The sequence below is a fragment of the Neoarius graeffei genome, chromosome 1 (assembly GCF_027579695.1).
Source record: "Neoarius graeffei isolate fNeoGra1 chromosome 1, fNeoGra1.pri, whole genome shotgun sequence".
Lineage (NCBI taxonomy): Eukaryota > Metazoa > Chordata > Actinopteri > Siluriformes > Ariidae > Neoarius > Neoarius graeffei.
The window spans coordinates 59,220,863-59,240,846 of NC_083569.1; the positions used below are offsets into that span (position 1 = coordinate 59,220,863).

The 19,984-nt window shown below is 46.2% G+C and overlaps 1 protein-coding gene across 2 annotated transcripts in view; it reads left to right on the plus strand.

Annotated features, from left to right (window-relative positions):
* Positions 1-19,984, plus strand: part of trappc14 (trafficking protein particle complex subunit 14) — a 39,495-nt gene that overhangs the window by 1,764 nt on the left and 17,747 nt on the right. For both annotated transcript variants that reach the window (XM_060935694.1, XM_060935704.1), the window contains exon 2: positions 11,339-11,434. In XM_060935694.1, coding sequence (XP_060791677.1) covers positions 11,339-11,434 — 96 coding nt within the window. The remainder of the gene's footprint in view (positions 1-11,338; positions 11,435-19,984) is intronic.

Here is a 19,984-nt window from a genome sequence, read left to right on the forward strand (position 1 = left end):
GTGTCAGCCCTGTGATGACCTGGCGACTTGTCCAGGGTGTACCCTGCCTTTCGCCCGTAGTCAGCTGGGATAGGCTCCAGCTTGCCTGCGACCCTGTAGAACAGGATAAAGCGGCTACAGATAATGAGATGAACCTAATTAGTTATTTCACAAACTGGTGTGTGTGTGTGTGTGTGTGTGTGTGAGAGAGATGGCCAAGCATAATATTTGCTCTTTCACCAGCTTTCACTCATCAGACCCATGAGTGAAAACGGATTGTCTGAAAAATGCCTATATACTCCACTTTATTTGGTACATACAGTATTCATTCGTCCTTTATCAGGTAACATCTGCCATGCTGGTGCGCCTTAGAGGTTTACAATTGCTGACTGTGGTGCATCTGCTTTATGTACAATTTGTCTCATCCTTTGACTGGAAAGAGGGTGCCATAGAAGTATCACTGACTGGATAAAAAATTGGCTGGTGAGCTGTTGTCAAGTTTATTTGTACAGCACTTTTAACAATAAACATTGTCCCAAAGCAGCTTTACAGAATCTGAATGACTTAAAACATGAGCTAATTTTATCCCTAATCTATCCCCAATGAGCAAGCCTGTGGTGATGGTGGCAAGGAAAAACTCCCTCAGACAACATGAGGAAGAAACCTCGAGAGGAACCAGACTCAAAAGGGAACCCATCCTCATTTGGGCAACAACAGACAGCATGACTATAACAGTTTTAACATGAATTCAGTTTCGTTGATGTTATAAACTCTTCATTGATGGAAACTTGAGTGCAAAACTGTTCATGACAACTGCAGTCCTAAAGTTCGCAAGTCAACTGTAGTCCTCAGCCATAAAAGCGTTACTGTAAGAGTCCAGAGCGTCTTCCAGGTGTGACTTTCAACTGTCCATATGGGGCCGTCCTCCACAGGAGCGATGTGATGAGACTCCGACTTGACATAGGGCATCAGGATGGATCAGGCAGGTCCGAGGAGCATCTCGATCTCAGGATTGACATGTAATTCAGAGGGACAGATTTTTTTTGGGGGGGGAGAGAAAACACAGGTTGTTAGGTATGCCCAATGTCACCTGAATAAGTAGGAACAGTATATATTTTGCGCTGAGTACTGTTGTGGTGTGCATTATTTGTGCAGCAATGATACTGACATGGTAGTGGTTTGTTAGGGTCAGTATGGCACTGGTACGAGTGTATGAGGCACAGCTGTGTTACTGGGATTTTATTAAGCACTCACAGACTTGTGAATGTAAAATATCCTGCCAATTCTGGTCAGAAACTGACTATTGAATAAAGGCTAGAGAGGGCATTTAGCTTCAATTGTAGATGGGGGAGGTCAGCTGTAATATTAAAGTGTACAGATTGACCTGCAAAGTGGACAGTAAGTCTACAGTGTTTGCAAAATCAAACAAAACAAGAATACTCATCCAGATGTAGTGGCCACTACCATGTCGATGTCATTACTCTGCTTCTACTGAGCAACTGAATACTACTACTACTGCTAACCTAACAATAACTTCAGCTCCAGCAATCACGTTGGTGCCGAAAAGCCATTACTGCTTGTCTTACACAATAAAAACAGTATCTCTGTGCTTTTAAAATATATGCATGAAAACACACCATGAGAAAAATGTCTTTCCAAACGAAGTCTCGGCCTTGGTTTAATGTTTGCACAGTCACCTCTGTAGTTACACCTATTTGTGCAAGCCTTTTCTAAGTGCTGCTCAAGGACAAGCGGCAAGATAGCTGTAAGGAGTAATATAGTGGTAATGTGTAATACACCATGCTTATTGCCCTTTGTTAGCCCTTTTCCACCAAATCAGTTCCAGGGCTGGTTCAGAGCCAGTGCTTAGTTTGGAACCGGGTTTTCTGTTTCCGGCCACACCAATTTAATTAGTTGGTTCTCGGATTTTTTCAGGAAAAATATGAAGCGAGTAAGTGAAATAAAAATAAAATTTAAAAAATGCTCTGATGGTAAAATTAGCGGTGGAAATACATGTAGAGGGCTTTCATAATAGAGAAACAAAACAAAGACAATACATTATTGTTACACATTTCATATGGCTCTTTTAATAGCTAATCTTATTTCCACCCATATGCATTAAGGATAATTGAAAATAAAAGTCTGAAACAACAGTCTTCATTTTTTCCTTTTATTTGTGTAAACAAGCCCCCAAGGGGAACTCAAACAACTGTGCCTGACGAGTCAGAATGCCATCTCTCTGCACGTCTTTTATCAGGAAAACCAGTAAACAGATAGGCTAAATAAACGATTGAATTACAGTCAATTGAACATCTACAATGCACAGAAAAAAAGATTTGACCAGGAGTAGGCTACTTCTGATGGCTAAATACTTCGAATGATTTTTTGTTTGCCCCTCACATCAATCAATGAAATATATAAATCAAACCCACCTCCAGAGTTGTTGTCCAAGTTGGCACATCGCAGGGTAACAAGCTCACGGCATCTTGAGTACAACTGTGCAAAGTTTTCCCCCTCTTGAATTTCGACACACCTGTCAAAGATTTTATGCTTCTGTTCGCTGAATATCCTAACAATCACAAACACAGGCTTTGCAGGATTCCCCTCCACAGGAATGTTTCTTCCACAAGTCTTTATCGAAAGTGAAAGGGGCGATTTGATTGGTTTTCGACGTCATGTGACCTCAACCTGCAGTCTTTAGTATTTTGAACCATCAGCCACAATGTTTTTCTGTTGGTGGGAGTTTGATTTCGATTTTTTTTTTCATTTTGCATTTTCTTCAAGCGGCGATTCCGAGAACCAACTAATCGAATTGGTGTGCTGTGCTCACTCTAGGACCCAAATTGTTTTAGCGAAAAGTGCTAAAGACTCAAATTTTTCTTTAGCAATTTGCAATTTCGCTTAGCAAGAAATGCTAAAAGAACAATTTTCTTTTTAGGAAAGTAATTTTTTTTTTAGCAAGATATGTTATAGTTTATATGACCTTACAGAGTCATATAAACTATGTTCAATGGAAAGGTGATATCACTTTATATTAGTGGCCTATACAAATTTGAGCTCTATCTGCCATGGTTTGGGAGTTACAGTAGGCAAAAAAGTATTTAGTCAGTCACCAATTGTGCAAGTTCTCCCACTTGAAAAGATGAGAGAGGCCTGTAATTTTCATCATAGGTACTGTAGTGGCCATATGCCTTGTCTTTGTGTTTGGCACTTTTATTTTGACGGTCATAGCGGTGTGTCACGTGAGGTGCGTTGGTAATTACTTTTGTATTTAGGCACCTGGGCACCAGTAGAGGCAGGGGAGAGGGGGCAGAATGGGAGAGCACATTTTTTGTTGATCGCTCTATGATGCTCGCTTTATAACGAAACATTTCTCTTCAAAGCACATACCACACATTTGCACTTTTGCACACGTAGCCCTTTGTACGGTGGTGGTTTTAGGACGTGCTTTTAACTTTTGTATCGATGGATGGATTTTAACGTTTGGAATCAATAAAGGACAACAACGAAGACAATTGTTTGCGCGTCAGCTAAGTACTCCCCACCTGGCCTCTCAGTGGCACACTGTTTGTAGCCACTAAATTTAGTCAACAAAAAAGTGTAGTTTAGAAGCCCAACAAGTTTGCCTGTTTCACGTCACCTGTGGAAGCCTCAAGAATCAGAACGGATTACCAGCTGACTGGAAACAGCTGCGGATTCACCGACGGACAACTCCAGCAAGTAGGCAAAGACAGCAAAGCAAACTCCAGACCGGTAGGCCTGTATTACATCCATTTCTTACGCTGTGTATTGGGAAACGCAGTCGAAGATACTGTGCTGCTTCTATTGGGGAAGACTGCCCGCTCGTTAAAAGTTTGCTAAGCTACATGCTGGACTGTCTTGCTGATTGATTTAAATGACATGAGACTTGGTTGAATGAAACGTGAACTGGCAACTTGCAAAGTGTGTGAAACTTGTTGAGGCTATCGCTACACTGCAAACATTTGAACTGTTGAATTAAGAAACATGAGTGACAAAGGTGAAAGTAATGAAAATCTTGTTGATGATGGTCGTCCTAAACGCGAACCAAAACTGACTGAAAAGGCGTTGGCTCTAAAAATAGAAACTCTACAAAAGGATCGCAAAACGAACGTAAATAAAATCAAAGACTTAATCCCTTCCATGAAAGAGCTCATGAAACGTAATGAAAATGTCACACTAGTGAAAACAAAGTTTTTAACACTAAAACAACTTTATAACTCTGCCGTTGCTCTACATGATTCATTGATTCCTTTATTGCCTGAAGACGTGAAAGATACTCAAAATGAATGGTTCTCAAGTATCAAAGGCTACACTAATGCATTTAAAGATGACGTCACAAAATGGATAAATGAATGTGAAAAGACTGTCAATCCTGTTGAAATGTCTGTGATGCCTGATGATGAACAAAATGATGCTTGTGAAATGCAAAGTGAATCAAAAAACTTAATTGAAATGTCTGACGAGTTACAGGATGATGTGCAACCCTCCGACAGCATATCTAATGTATCAACCAGGCCGTCTTCCTTGTCAAGCACCTCCCAAGCCCGTGTCAAGGCTGAAGCCGACCTGGCTGAGTTAATGGCAAGACAGAAATTAATGAAACAAAAACATGAACTGGAGGAAGAGGAGGAGCGAATCAGGAGAAGAAAAGAACAACTGAGATTGGATGAGGAAATTGCAGCAAAACTGGCAAAAGTGAGTGTGCTGAAGTCTGCCAGTGTTACCAGTAGGAGCTCCTCCAAGCGCTCAAAGGCTAAGGAGTCACAGTTCAGTAAGCCTAAAGTGAAAATCTTGAATGCAGATGCGGCTTCATTTGTTCCTGCACCACCAGTAGTGCTGAAAAGGGCTGTGCAAATAACAAGCAGCAGTGGCGACCCGGCTACAAGGCCTAAAGTCCGAGGAGCCAACAGTGACACCCGAAGGCAGTTCCCCATCTCACAGCAATCCCAGCTTGTGCCCAGTTCTAACCCCGGCCCTTCAAGCCAGTCACAAAGCAGGACACAAAATGCACAAAACACTGGAAGTCTTGTAATCAACAGCGACAACAGCACGGCACTAAACATCATGAAAAAGCAAAATGAAATAACCTTATTAATGCAACAGCAGCAACTGTCATTTTTGCCCAAGAGAGATATTCAAGTGTTTGATGGAGATCCACTACAGTATCACTCTTTCATGAGAGCGTTTGAAAACGGGGTTGAAAGCAAATCCAGTAGCAACAGTGACTCTCTTTACTTCATGGAACAATTCACTAGAGGGCGTCCTCGAGAGCTGGTGAGAAGCTGCATGCACGCTGACCCTGACACAGGATATGCACAAGCAAAGGCCCTGTTACAAGAACATTTTGGTGATGAACAGAGAATTTCCACAGCCTACATGGATAAAGCCCTGGCATGGCCTCCGATTAAAGCAGAGGATGTAAAGACCCTCCAAGATTACAGCCTGTTTCTAAGAGGTTGCGCCAACATGATGAATGACGGACAGTACATGTACGAGCTGGATTTGCCAGCAAACATGCTTGCCGTTGTAAGGAAGTTGCCCTATAGGCTAAGGGATCGTTGGAGAAGTGTGGCATGCGAAATTCAAGAGTGACGTCGCCATAGAGCTGGCTTTTGCGACCTTGTTGATTTCATTGAAAAACAAGCAAAGATCTTAACCGACCCTGTGTTTGGGAATATTCAAGATGCTTCACCAAGCAAAAGCGTGAACAGAACCAGTTTTGTGTCCCGACCCAAAAAGAGTAGCTTCGCGACAAGTGTGAATACTGTTGGATGGAATATAGGAGCAAAAGGATGGACATCAGACAATGGCCCATTCACCAAGACATGTCTGTTTTGTGGTGCTGGACACTCATTGGATGTGTGCTCCCAACTGAAGAAAAAGGCCCACAGGGAGAAAATTGCATTCTTAAAGGAAAAGGGAGTTTGCTTTGCCTGTTTTTGCTCAGGACACATTAGTAAGGACTGTAGAAAGCGCTTGTCCTGCGACTTATGTGGTTCGAAACATCCCACAATGCTTTACATCTAGTCAAGGCTAAATGAACCTGAAGAGGAGGGATCATCTCTAGCAGTGAGCAGAAGCGTTGTATCCAGTGGCTTGACTGGGGCTGGCACTGACGATTGTAAGCTTCCTATAGTACCAGTGCAGATTAAGTCAGCAAAAGGTAACAAGACACTGACTACCTATGCGTTCCTGGATCAAGGCAGCACTGCTGTGTTTTGTACAGTGAACTTGAATAAACAGAGCACTACAGTTTCAGACTGTCACCCAGAAACATTCCAAGACAATACACCCAGGGGTCTGCTAACAGTGGATGAGCTACAGAATGCAGAAATGGCCATCATTATGTTTTGCCAAAAACAAAGGTTTGCCGGAGAGATTGAAAGCCTGAAGAAAGGGAGAAGTGTCGGCAAGAGCAGCCCTCTTTTCAGACTTTGTCCTGTTTTAATGGATGGAGTTCTGAGAGTTGGTGGCCGATTAAGCAGGGCAGACATGTCTGAAGATGCTAAGCATCCCCTAATATTGGCAAAAGACTTCCATATCTCTGACCTTCTCCTTCGGCACATTCACCAAGAAGTGGGTCATGGTGGACGCAACTATATGTTGTCAGTACTGCGTCAAAGGTATTGGATTACTGGTGCAACTACAGCCATTAGGAGAATCATTTCCAAGTGCGTAGTTTGTTGTAGACTGAAAGCAGCTCCAGGGTGTCAGCAGATGGCAGATCTGCCAGTGGATCGTGTCTCTCCAGACGAACCTCCCTTCACAAGAGTCGGGGTGGATTACTTCGGGCCCTTCGAAGTAAAGAGCCGCAGAAGCATCGTGAAGAGATATGGAGTGATCTTCACCTGTTTAGCAATAAGAGCCGTCCACATAGAGGTTGCATCGTCATTGGATACAGATTCGTTCATCAATGCATTAAGGCGCTTCATAGCCAGACGGGGGCAAGTCATGGAAATCCGCTCTGACAATGGAACGAACTTTGTGGGAGCAGAGCGTGAGTTGAGGCAGGCTATTGAAGGCTGGAACCATGAACAGATCAGTAACACCTTGTTGAAGAAAAACATCAAATGGATCTTCAACCCCCCTGCAGGCTCTCACCATGGAGGTGTTTGGGAGAGACTGATCAGATCTGTGCGCAAGGTTCTCAACTCCACACTGCGTTTACAGAACCTGGATGAAGAAGGTTTCCATACAGTCCTCTGTGAAGTGGAATCAATTCTCAATGGACGCCCACTCACTAAGGCCTCAGTTGATCCTCATGACTTGGAAGTTTTAACCCCCAATCACCTGTTGCTATTGAAGACCTCTTCATCTTTACCACCAGGAGTATTTCAGAAAGACGACGTCTACACACGCCGTCGTTGGAAGCAAGTTCAGTATATGTCAGACCAGTTCTGGAAGCGGTGGGTTCAGGAGTACCTGCCACAGTTGCAGGAACGACAAAGATGGACAGGTGCACAGCGCAACTTTATGGTTGGAGACATTGTCCTCAGAGTCGACCAGACAGCACCTCGTAACTCCTGGATTATGGGTAGAGTCATTCAGACTTTCCCGGATAGAAAGGGCATGGTCCGAAGAGTCCAGGTCAAGACCAAGACAAGCTGTCTGGACAGGCCTATAACCAAAGTATGCCTGCTGCAAGAGGCAGATGCCTGAAGATTTAGTTTTGACTGACACAGACTGACTATAATTACGGACAGAAGGTGGTGGTAAAGACCTCTCTGACGGGCTATGTGCTTGAACCTCTGGCTCAGACTTGACTGTTAGGTTTCAAGAGGATTGCATGCTACATGCGTGATTGACATGGACATTTAAGTGTGTGTGTGGTAATTATTACGTAGTGACATGGTGGTAATAATTAGGGGCTGGGATGTAGCGGCCATATGCCTTGTCTTTGTGTTTGTCACTTTTATTTTGACGGTCATAGCGGTGTGTCACGTGAGATGCGTTGGTAATTACTTTTGTATTTAGGCACCTGGGCACCGGTAGAGGCAGGGGAGAGGGGGCAGAATGGGAGAGCACATTTTTTGTTGATCGCTCTATGATGCTCGCTTTATAACGAAACATTTCTCTTCAAAGCACATACCGCACTTTTGCACACGTAGCCCTTTGTACGGTGGTGGTTTTAGGACGTGCTTTTAACTTTTGTATCGATGGATGGATTTTAACGTTTGGAATCAATAAAGGACAACAACGAAGACAATTGTTTGCGCGTCAGCTAAGTACTCCCCACCTGGCCTCTCAGTGGCACACTGTTTGTAGCCACTAAAGGTACACTTCAACTATGAGAGACAAAATGAGAAAAAAAAAATCCAGAAAATCACTGTCTGATTTTTAAAGAATTTATTTGCAAATTATGGTGGAAAATAAGTATTTGGTCAATAACAAAAGTTCATCTCAATACTTTGTTATATACCCTTTGTTGGCAATGACAGAGGTCAAATGTTTTCTGTAAGTCTTCACAAGGTTTTCACACACTGTTGCTGGTATTTTGGCCCATTCCTCCATGCAGATCTCCTCTAGAGCAGTGATGTTTTGGGGCTGTCGCTGGGCAACACGGACTTTCAACTCCTTCCAAAGATTTTCTATGGGGTTGAGATCTGGAGACTGGCTAGGCCACTCCAGGATCTTGAAATGCTTCTTACGAAGCCACTCCTTCGTTGCCCGGGTGGTGTGTTTGGGATCATTGTCATGCTGAAAGACCCAGCCACGTTTCATCTTCAATGCCCTTGCTGATGGAAGGAGGTTTTCACTCAAAATCTCACGATACATGGCCCCATTCATTCTTTCCTTTACACGGATCAGTCGTCCTGGTCCCTTTGCAGAAAAACAGCCCCAAAGCATAATGTTTCCACCCCCATGCTTCACAGTAGGTATGGTGTTCTTTGGATGCAACTCAGCATTCTTTCTCCTCCAAACACGACAAGTTGAGTTTTTACCAAAAAGTTCTATTTTGGTTTCATCTGACCATAAGACATTCTCCCAATCCTCTTCTGGATCATCCAAATGCTCTCTAACAAACTTCAGACGGGCCTGGACATGTACTGGCTTAAGCAGGGGGACACGTCTGGCACTGCAGGATTTGAGTCCCTGGCGGCGTAGTGTGTTACTGATGGCAGCCTTTGTTACTTTGGTCCCAGCTCTCTGCAGGTCATTCACTAGGTCCCCCCGTGTGGTTCTGGGATTTTTGCTCACCATTCTTGTGATCATTTTGACCCCACGGGGTGAGATCTTGCGTGGAGCCCCAGATCGAGGGAGATTATCAGTGGTCTTGTATGTCTTCCATTTTCTAATAATTGCTCCCACACTTGATTTCTTCACACCAAGCTGCTTACCTATTGCAGATTCAGTCTTCCCAGCCTGGTGCAGGTCTACAATTTTGTTTCTGGTGTCCTTTGACAGCTCTTTGGTCTTGGCCATAGTGGAGTTTGGAGTGTGACTGTTTGAGGTTGTGGACAGGTGTCTTTTATACTGATAACGAGTTCAAACAGGTGCCATTAATACAGGTAACGAGTGGAGGACAGAGGAGCCTCTTAAAGAAGTTGTTACAGGTCTGTGAGAGCCAGAAATCTTGCTTGTTTGTAGGTGACCAAATACTTATTTTACCGAGGAATTTACCAATTAATTCATTAAAAATCCTACAATGTGATTTCCTGGATTCTTTCCCCCATTCTGTCTCTCATAGTTGAAGTGTACCTATGATGAAAATTACAGGCCTCTCATCTTTTTAAGTGGGAGAACTTGCACAATTGGTGGCTGACTAAATAATTTTTTGCCCCACTGTATAGGCAATTCAAGTTGAGCGACCTCGAGTCTGACCTTTCAAGGTCCCCCGAGGTCATGTATGCTATGTTCAGGAAAATGCTGATTTCATATTAACTGCTCATACAAACTTAAGCTTCATCTGCCATGGTTTGGGAGTTAGAGGCCATTTAGAGGTCCATGGTAACCCAAGGTCAAGTATAAATTTGAACTGGCCAAGTTGGCCTGGCCAACATCAGTGTCTGACTTGACCAATATCAGTGGCTGGCCTTGCTAATATATTAATTTTATTTTTAATTTTATTTTTTTCAAAATTCTATTTAACATCTCAACCACTGGTATTGCTGTGTGTGTGTGTGTGTGTGTGTGTGTGTGTGTGTTTAGGGGGAGGGGGGTGTCTTTATGGGTAGGATGAAGGGAGCTCAGGGAGTTAAAATCAGTGGTTGTTTCTTATAAATTAATCTCATAACCCAAACTTTGAACCATGTGCGTCAAAACGCTCTGAAAACGAGGTACACTTGGTTGATATATCCTGGTTCATCTGTGAGTTCTTCCAAAGTTCTGTCAGGGTTGATATTATGTAGAAAATACGTCTTTAGAATGGTTATATCGTGTTTTTATCCCTAACTGAGAAAGCTAACAGAATATTCTAATATGTTATCTCACTTTTTAGGTAAGTTTTTGTCATACGTAAAGTCGGATAATTTATTTTAAACAAACCTCGCTATAATCTTGTTCACTAATGAGCGAGAATTGCCGACATTATCAGCGCAACTCGGAAATTGATCATTTTATATGTAAGGTCCGACGCTATTGGAAGACGTAATTTGCAGTCAACCAATCAGAAGCTTCGAAACTCAGGGGCGTTGGTTATAAATCAAAACATCGAAGATGGACACGAAAGGTACTGTTTATCTTGAGAAATCACAATTGTTTGATGGATTTTGCTTACACTTTAAATGACTTTCACATAAAATGCGAATACAGATGATTTTTCTTTTTGCAAATTGGAATAAAACTTCGCAATTTGCGGACGTGCGAGCGGCTAGCGTGAGCTCAGGTGTGGCCTCCACTGACAAAGAACTGGCTCTGGGCCAGAAAAACCGGTTCCAGGGTAGCACCAGCTCTTTGCTGGGCTAGAGGAAAGAACTGCTTATGTCAGCGGGGGGGGGGGCGGAGTTGTTAAGACCAACAACAATAGCAAGACTGCGAGAGGGTACCATTTCCTGCCGTTTTCTGATCCCAATGAAGCACCGTAAAGCCAGAAGCAGCAGCTGTACAAACGCAAAGTTATCCATTATTGTTGTTGTTGTTGCTGCTTTTTCTCCATGTTGTTGTTGCTTCGATGTTCGTGCCAAGGTTTATGCAAACGCAGCGACGTAACTGACGTATACAGTGGCGTAATGACGTAGCTCCCCTTAGCAGTCCGAGCTATGGAAAAGCAAACTGGTTCTCAGCTGGTTCGCAAGTTGAACGAGTTGTGAACCAGCACTGGCCCCGAACCAGCCCTGGAACTGATTTGGTGGAAAAGGGGTATGTGATATGTGTTTCTCCAATTTGTGATCTTGTTCAGTCACCTGTGGATGAGCCAGTGGTTCTGAATGATGAAGTCATCTTCCCCCTGACTGTGTCCTTGGATAAACTCCCGGTCAACACACTCAAAGTGAAGGTAAGAGCAGCATGATGTATTATTGTCCCATGGGTAATTGCATGATTTTTGCAGCAGTGTCTTTGGGTTTGTTACCTCTTTCTGCTCTGTGCTCAGAAATGTTAGTTAGATGTGCCTAAACACAGCTCAGTGGCAGGTTGTACTTTATAATAATGGTCGAAACAATTATTAGTATTTATTTTTTACAGTGATATTTTGTTTAGTGTGGTAATATAGGCTTCATCTTGCATTTCATTAATATTTGGCCTCATTTGCATCTGTCTATTTGGCTCAGGATCTGTCATTTGCAGAATGTTAAAGGCCAACTAAGAAGACAGTTACCCTGCATGTTTTTCTTATTTTAAACAAACAAATAGTGGTTTTCAAGCACATAAGAGCCCATTTTCTGACCGTTTATGATAGTAAATGACTTTAGTTAGCCAGTTACTTTCGCATATTTTTCCACGCTATCGCTGCTCAGTTGATGATCGGAAATGTTTGTAAACTCCCGACAGGTGACGTCACTCACAGTACATGCTGCCATAATTGAGAGACGTGAGAACAGTGAGGATTGTTTGCGTTCGTATTTTTTAAGATTATTTGAGGTAATGGTTGGATCCAGGTGTTGTGTGGAAGGATGCAACAATGGCAGAAGTGAAAAAACTAGCCTGCATCAATTCCCAAAGGACAAAAACGTAAGAAGGCAATGGATAAATGCCATTTGCTGCACATCCTCTGTGTTGAAGACTGTGATTTTGTATAAAGCCTAGACCTAGGTGACAGAATACTGGTATATGGTCTTCCGGTTACAAGTAAATGACTATGCTTATTTCAGTATGATATATCTAACGTTTCCATTAATTTGTCACTTTAAATACATCATAAATGTTTTCTAATAATTATTGGGAATATACTAACAACAGCTCATACCATTTAATGAGCAGTTTTATTGAGAATATATTAAGAAAAACTCTTACCAGTCATTTCAACCCAATTGCTGGGGGTGTGATTCCGACCCGTCATTCCCAGAGGACTTTTCTGTGTTCCTTTCTTAATAATAATAATAATAATAATTATTATTATTATTATTATTATTATTATTATTATTATTATTATTATTATTTAATAATAATACATAATAATAATAATAATAATAATAATAATTATTATTATTATAATTATTATTATTATTATTATTATTTTAAATTTGTATAGCGCCTTTCTCATACCCAAGGTCACTTTACAATTAGAGAAGGAGAAAAAAAGAGGGGGAAAAAATCCACCAAAAGGTCAGGATGTCATTCGAATGGTGTTGCAACCACAGTCCCACCAAAAGGCGCACAAAAATAAGTTCCACACTGCCTGCACAGCTGCTGTGACGCTGCCAAGCAACATCGCTCGGAACACCGCACCATGGATCCACAAAGCGAGCACAGAAGTACCACAACGCAGAGCACTGGTATGTCCTAAACTACCTGCACAGCCACCGTGACACCACCGAGCAACATCGCTCAGAACACCGTGCCAAGCACAAAAGCACTGCTGCACAGAGCGCTGGACAACCCTGATGTTAAAAGAGCAACAAGCTCATTGCAGTCCATAGTGAAGAGCACAGGCATCACTCATGGTGCACCAAGACCTTCTTCTGTAGGAACTGCATGCGGCTCGAATTGATAGGGTAATACTTGAGTATCATGATCATCATTGCTATTCGTGTCATTGTTCGAAATACTCTTGGAAATCGGTGAAGAAATGTTGCTGGCATTATCTTCCATTTTGTTGAATATGGCAGTGTACTGTAAGTGATGTCACACCTTATGGAAACCATTCGGAAAGCAGTTCTGGTGTTTCCGGCAATATTTCCGCCTTTTTCCGTACAAGTGTGATATAACGCATGGTTTCAGCCTCGTTTTACAGGTAAAGAGTTCAAGTTTGTCCATAAGTCAGGGTTGCATCTCATTAATACACTATTTCAGATGTATAATGAAAAAATCGACATTGCCACCTTAGTAGACCTTTCAAGCATTGTGGTTTTTGTGTGTGGCTACCTGGAAAACCCTTTCACATGATCAAAATTTGAAATTTTATGCTATATATAGTTATCCAAACTATGTGCTTTCCTGAACTGAAACATGTTTCTCTTTTGTGTGTATAACAACCAGAAGTCATGTTAAAACATTTTTTAAAAAACATTAAAGGAGATACGCAGAACCTTTATTTTTAAATACCTTTCTGAGTGGATAGTATCTCCATCCTTGACTCTTGTATGCTGCATAAATGGGAATAAAAAATATATATTTTTGAGAGTTAAAATTGACCACAAAGTTGGCATTCGAGCTGCCCCGCTGAGCCAGCCAGCCCTGAGTGCGTGACGTCACAGCGGTAACCGGTTTTAAGGCCGAGGCCTTTGACAGCTATAGACCAAAGTCATATAAATAAAAATGTATGGTGAAAGTAAGAAATACCGTAACCGACTTACTCAACTAAGACTGATTTGACTTCATTGATTGTGGGTTGACTCTCATTAAAACAGGATGGGTGTTATAACTTATGCAACATACGTGTACATGCATGCATTTTCACTGATAAAACGTAAAAGGCTAATTAAATAATCAGATGAACTGAGACAATCACCAGTAACTTAAATACACAATACAAGTTACATGTATTAATCTAAATGCAGGTAAACAACGTGCTGTTTTGTTTTTGTTTTTTTATCCAAATGAGAGTCGGAGCTTACCCATCTGTGTTCTTGCTTCTTGAAGGCCGATCTTGTGGCCGATTGTTTTGAAACAATCTGATTTTCAGTTGTTCATTCAGTTCTCTGTTCATTCACTTCTTCCATGTAAGGGCGAGATGGCAGCAATATCCAGTTTAGAAATAAGACGGCTGCTCCACTCATTCTCCATTCTCTCTATTACCGAGTACTCCGCCATTACTGCTAGGCTCAGGCAATTACTAAAACCCAGGACGGAATGGGATGTCACCGCTTTTAGCAACAACCGCGGGCAGGTCACTGCCCAAGCGATATGCCATGTTCCGTCCCAGGTTTTAGCAACAACCCTCACCTCACTCTGGGAGGACTGGTGCAACTGAACTTTGTTGTTTAAAAAAAATAAAATAAATACTTTCCTTGTAGCTTTCTTTTTCTTTAATTGTTTGTACTGCACCCTCTTTCAATACGGGCTTATAGCCAACGCTCCTCAACAGATCTCTTTTGAGGTCTCATACGAGTCTTCAGTAAAATGTGCAGAGCAGAGGAGAGACCACTTCGTAGGCGCCCAATGTGCCCGTGAACTTCTCGCAAAACACGTCCAAATCTTTGCAGTTTGAACATTCTTGGGCCATGAATGCAACGTAAATCCACCTTCTGTTGTGTTGCTGGTGGGTGCAGCAACACATCTACATGGCATGGCCATAAATTAGCTCAAAATGGAGGATCGGAGTTGCAGTCAGCTCTGTGTTTTAGTATAGCGGAATTGGCGATGAGACCGATAGACTTCCTGCTGTGACGTTACGGACATCAAGGTCATTCACTCAGACCACTACCTATATGAATCACTTTAATCGTAAAAATTACTATATTAGTTCTATTTCGTTTCTACTGACCGCCAGAGGCGGTGCTTTCAGCACATGGATATCCATCACACGAACGTGCAGGTCGAGTAATAGTAACAACAAAGTCACGTGTGACCTGGGTGACGTCACCCCGTGACCCCGGCATAAAAGACCGGTAAACCCAGGAAGTGACCTCTTACATCTTCTCGCGTTTGCAGGTTGCGAGTTGGATTGAAATTTGGACAAAGCGCTGTGGTAGTTTCGTTACCCGTAGGGTTGGGGCTGTGCTTATGCACCCTCCAAGAAACTGCGCTAAGTCCACCAACTCTTTTCTTCTTGTCGTTATATTCGTATTGATTTATTACTCCGTAAGCTGAGCGCTCTCGCTCGGTGGAGTTAGCTGATTAGCCCTCCGGGGCGGTGTCCTCACCGCTGGAGGCCGGCTTGTTTTCGCTTCAGGTAAGCGGGTTTCATTTATTTAAATTAAAGCGGCGTTCCTCTCGCCGCTGTTTATCAGTTCTGCGGCGCTCGGCGCCTATCCTTGTTAATATTATTAACCACCTTGTTTTGTGTAGCCTCGCCGCCGGCCTGTTCACAGGCCGGCTGTCTTGTGTGTTGTATTCGTATTGATTTATTACTCCGTTAAGCTGAGCGCTCTCGCTCGGTGGAGTTAGCTGATTAGCCCTCCGGGGCGGTGTCCTCACCGCTGGAGGCCGGCTTGTCTTCATTCAGGTAAGCGGTTTTCATTCATTTAATTTAAAGCGGTGGTTCTCGCCGCTGTTTATCAGTTCTGTGGCGCACTGCGCCTATCTTTGTTAATATTATTAACCGCCTTATTTTGTGTAGCCTTGTCTCCGGCCTGCTCACAGGCCGGCGGTCTTGTGTTGTATTGTTTGTTACTCCGTTAAGCTGAGCGCTCTCGCTCGGTGGAGTTGGCTGATTAGTCCTCCGGGGCGGTGTCCTCACCGCTGGAGGCCGGCTTGTCCTCATTCAGGTAAGCGGTTTTCATTTATTTAATTTAAAGCGGTGTTCCTCGCCGCTGTTTATCAGTTCTGTGGCGCACTGCGCCTATCTTTGTTAATATTATTAACCGCCTTATTTTGTATAGCCTTGTCTCCGGCCTGCTCACAGGCCGGCGGTCTTGTGGGTTGTATTCGTATTGTTACTCCGTTAAGCTGAGCGCTCCCGCTCGGTGGAGTTAGCTGACTAGCCCTCCGGGGCGGTGTCCTCGCCGCTGGAGGCTGGCTTGTTGTCGCCCAGGTAAGCGGTTTTCATTCATCTAAATTAAAACGGTGTTTCTCGCCGCTGCTTATCAGTGCTGTGGCGCACGGCGCCTATCCTTGTTAATATTCCCGACCACGGGTGTGTTCGCCCGGTCGTTTTTCATTACCGCCTGATTGTTTATTTTGGGCTGCTTACTTGGGGTGTTCTCGCCCTATTTTTTAAGTTCCCTTCTGCCAGCCAGGCGTCATGGACCTCTTCTCTCGCTGCGCCAACTGCCGGTCCCCCTCGAACCGGAGGACGGCCACCGCGAGTGCCCCTCATGCCTGGGTATTGATCACCTGCGGCAGGGGCTGACGGACATGGCCTGCGCAGACTGCATGTGCCTGAGCATCCAGCCAACGCTGAGGGCTGCACTGGCCCGTCTGGGGTTGGACACGCCCCGGTGGCCCAGCATCAGAGCGCTTTCTTCAGAGGTCCCACATAGCCTTCCTCGTTGTCTGTTCCGCCCTCGGCCTCATACATCGAGGAGTTACAGAGGTGTTGGGCGGACCCTAGATGCCTTCCCACCTCCCTAGTGACTGCAGGGCCCTGGCGGCAATGCAGGACACCCCTACCTATGGCCTCCTGCAGATGCCCAACATTGAGAAGCGGCTTTCATTCATTTAAATTAAAGCGGTGTTTCTCACCGCTGTTTATCAGTTCTGTGGCGCACAGTGCCTATCCTTGTTAATATTATCAACCGCTTGTTTTGTGTAGCCTTGTCTCCGGCCTGCTCACGGGCCGGCTGTCTTGTGTGTTATATTCGTATTGGTTGTTACTCCGTTAAGCTGAGCGCTCTCGCTCGGTGGAGTTAGCTGACTAGCCCTCCGAGGCGTGTCCTCGCTGCTGGAGGCCGGTTGTTGTCGCTCAGGTAAGCGGTCTTCATTCATTTAAATTAAAGCGGTGTTTCTCGCCGCTGTTTATCAGTTCTGTAGCGCACGGCGCCATCCTTGTTAATATTCCCGACCACGGGTGTGTTCGCCCGGTCGTTTATTTTTTATTTCGGCCTGATAGTTTATTTTGGGCTACTTACTTGGAGCGTTCTCGCCCTATTTAAGTTCCCTTCTGCCAGCCAGGTGTCATGGACCCCCAGACGCTGGAGGGGATGAGCGCGGCATCACGGGAGCTGTGTGACGCGGCTCCAGGCCTTTGCCTACTCGTCGCGGGAACTGGGCCGGCTGATGTCGTATCTCACCCTCGGCCGCCAGCAGATATGGCGGGCACAGTCCCCTCTGGCCGAGCCCGACCGGCGTGTGCTGCACTCTCTCCCTGTTGTCCCCGGGGAGCTGTTTGGCGAAGCCACTCAGCAAGCCCTGGATCGGAGTGCCCAGGTCATCTAGGCGTAACAGCAGTTTGCTGGCCCCCGCCAGGCCCACCACCATGGCAATGCTGCCCAGTCCTTCAGGGGGCCCACACCGACTCTGTCTCGGCCACGCACCCGCCAGGAGACCAGACGGGTTGATGACTTTCGCCACCCCACCACCTCCCGGACCCGCGGTGCCGCCCCCTACACCCAGTCCACTCCTTGTCGCCCCCATGGTGACCGACGGGGGCGCTCTGGACGGCGCTGACATCAGCGCGCCGGCGGTCGGCCGCTTTTCCAGCGAACAGCTCCAAAGCTGGAGAGCGTTGACCCCTGGGTGCTGGTGACCCTCACCGAGGGTTACCGCATCCAGTTCTGCCGCCGTCCACCACGTTTCATGGGGTCAAACACCACCGTGAGCCATCCGGGGAAGTCCCTCGTCCCCCGGCAGGAAATCGCCACCCTCCTGGAGAAAGGAGCAGTCTCTCCCGTCGACAGGCAGAGACAGCAAGGTGGGTTCTACTCCAGGTATTTTCTGGTTCCGAAGGACGGCGGTATCCGCCCGATCCTCGACCTGAGGTCCCTCAATTCCCACTTGAGGACCATGAGATTCCGCATGCTGCGTACAGTGGATGTCTTACACCACATCCAGGCGGGCGACTGGTTTGTCACCTTTGACCTGAAAGACGCCTACTTCCATGCTCCCATTGTGCCACACCACAGGCAGTTCCTGCGGTTTGCCTTCGAGGGCCAGGCTTTCGAGTTCAATGTTCTGCCCTTTGGGATATCGCTGGCACCCCGTGTGTTCACCGGGTGTGCGGCAGCGGCATCGGCACTACTTCAGGCAAGGGGTTTGCGTGTCCTGCCCTACCTGGACGACTGGCTTGTCTGTTCACGGTCAGCAGCTCAGGCCCGCACCAACATCGCGACTGTGCTCTCGCATGTCGTAGAGCTGGGGCTCAGGGTGAATTACAAGAAGAGCTCGCTGGTGCCCAGCCGGGAGACGACTTTCTTGGGCATGCACCTGGATTCGAGGTCGTTGATGGTAACTCCCTCCCAGACAAGGATCCACAACATCCGCCTACTGCTTGGCCGCTTCGGACGGGGTAGGTCACTCGCCCTGAAGACCTTTCAGCGCCTGCTGGGCATGCTTACGGCAGCCTCCTCTCTGGTCCCGCTGGGACTTCTGGACTTATGCCGCTTCAGAGGTGGTTCAACGGTCTCCACCTCCACCCGGTGCTGCACGGGCGCAGCACATCAACGTGCTGGAGCTACGGGCTGTGTTCCTCGGCCTACAGCACTTCCTCCTAGGCCTGACCGGCAGACACGTTCTGGTGCGGACGGACGACGCTACGGTAGTGTACTACATCAACCACCAGGGAGGCACAAAGTCCCTCCAGTGCTTGGAAGTGGCTGGCCAACTTCTGCGGTGGGCCCATCGACATCTCTTGAGCCTGCGTGCCATGTACTTGCCAGGCACTGCCAACAGGGCAGCAGATCTGCTGTCCCGCCAGGACCCCGATCCCGGGGAATGGAGACTCAACCCAGCGGTGGTTCTCGCCATCTGGGAACGTTTTGGCAGGGCAGAGGTGGACCTCTTTGCCTGCCAGGAGTCGACACACTGCCCTCTGTGGTTCAGCCTCCACGGCCCCAGTCCCCTGGGCCAGGATGCGCTGGCGCATGCTTGGCCGAGGCAACTGCTGTATGCCTCCCCCCCTCTGCTGCTGATCGTGCCAACCCTACACAGGGTTGCGATGGACCACCACGGGCTGCTGCTTGTCGCCCCCCCGGTGGCCGGGCAGAGTGTGGTTCCCAAGTTGCTGCAACTTCTGAACGGCGACCCCTGGTGCCTGCCAGTGAGGACTGACCTATCACAGCTGGGAGGGCAGATCTGGCACCCGGATCCAGCCCGTCTGCAGCTCTGGGTATGGCCGCTGAAGGGCCGGACCCCCTGCGAGGTCCTTGTGAGCCGGCAGTGGTCAATACCATTGCAAGCTCCTGGGCACCCCCCACCAATGCCCTCTATGCCAACAGATGGAGGCTTTTCTCCAACTGGTGCTTAACTCGGGGGGAGGAGCCTACATGCTGCCCCCTGCCGACCATTTGACTGTTCCGCCAGTCTCTGCTTTTGATAAGGGTCTTACCCCTGCCACCATCAAGGTCTATGCAGCTGCCATCTCTGCTCAGCATGCCAGAGTTGGGGGAAGGACCGTGGGGTCCCACGCCTTGGTGGCACGTTTCTTGAAGGGTGCTCTCCGGTTGAGACCCCCCCGACGGAGCCGGGTACCCACATGGGACCTTCATTGGTGCTGCAGGCTCTCTGCGACGCACCGTTCTGAGCCCCTGCTCACGGCAGACATTTCATGGCTCTCCCTGAAGACTGCTTTTCTTCTGGCCATTACATCGAGGCACGTCGGGGAACTACACGCGCTGTCAGTCAGTGGGGA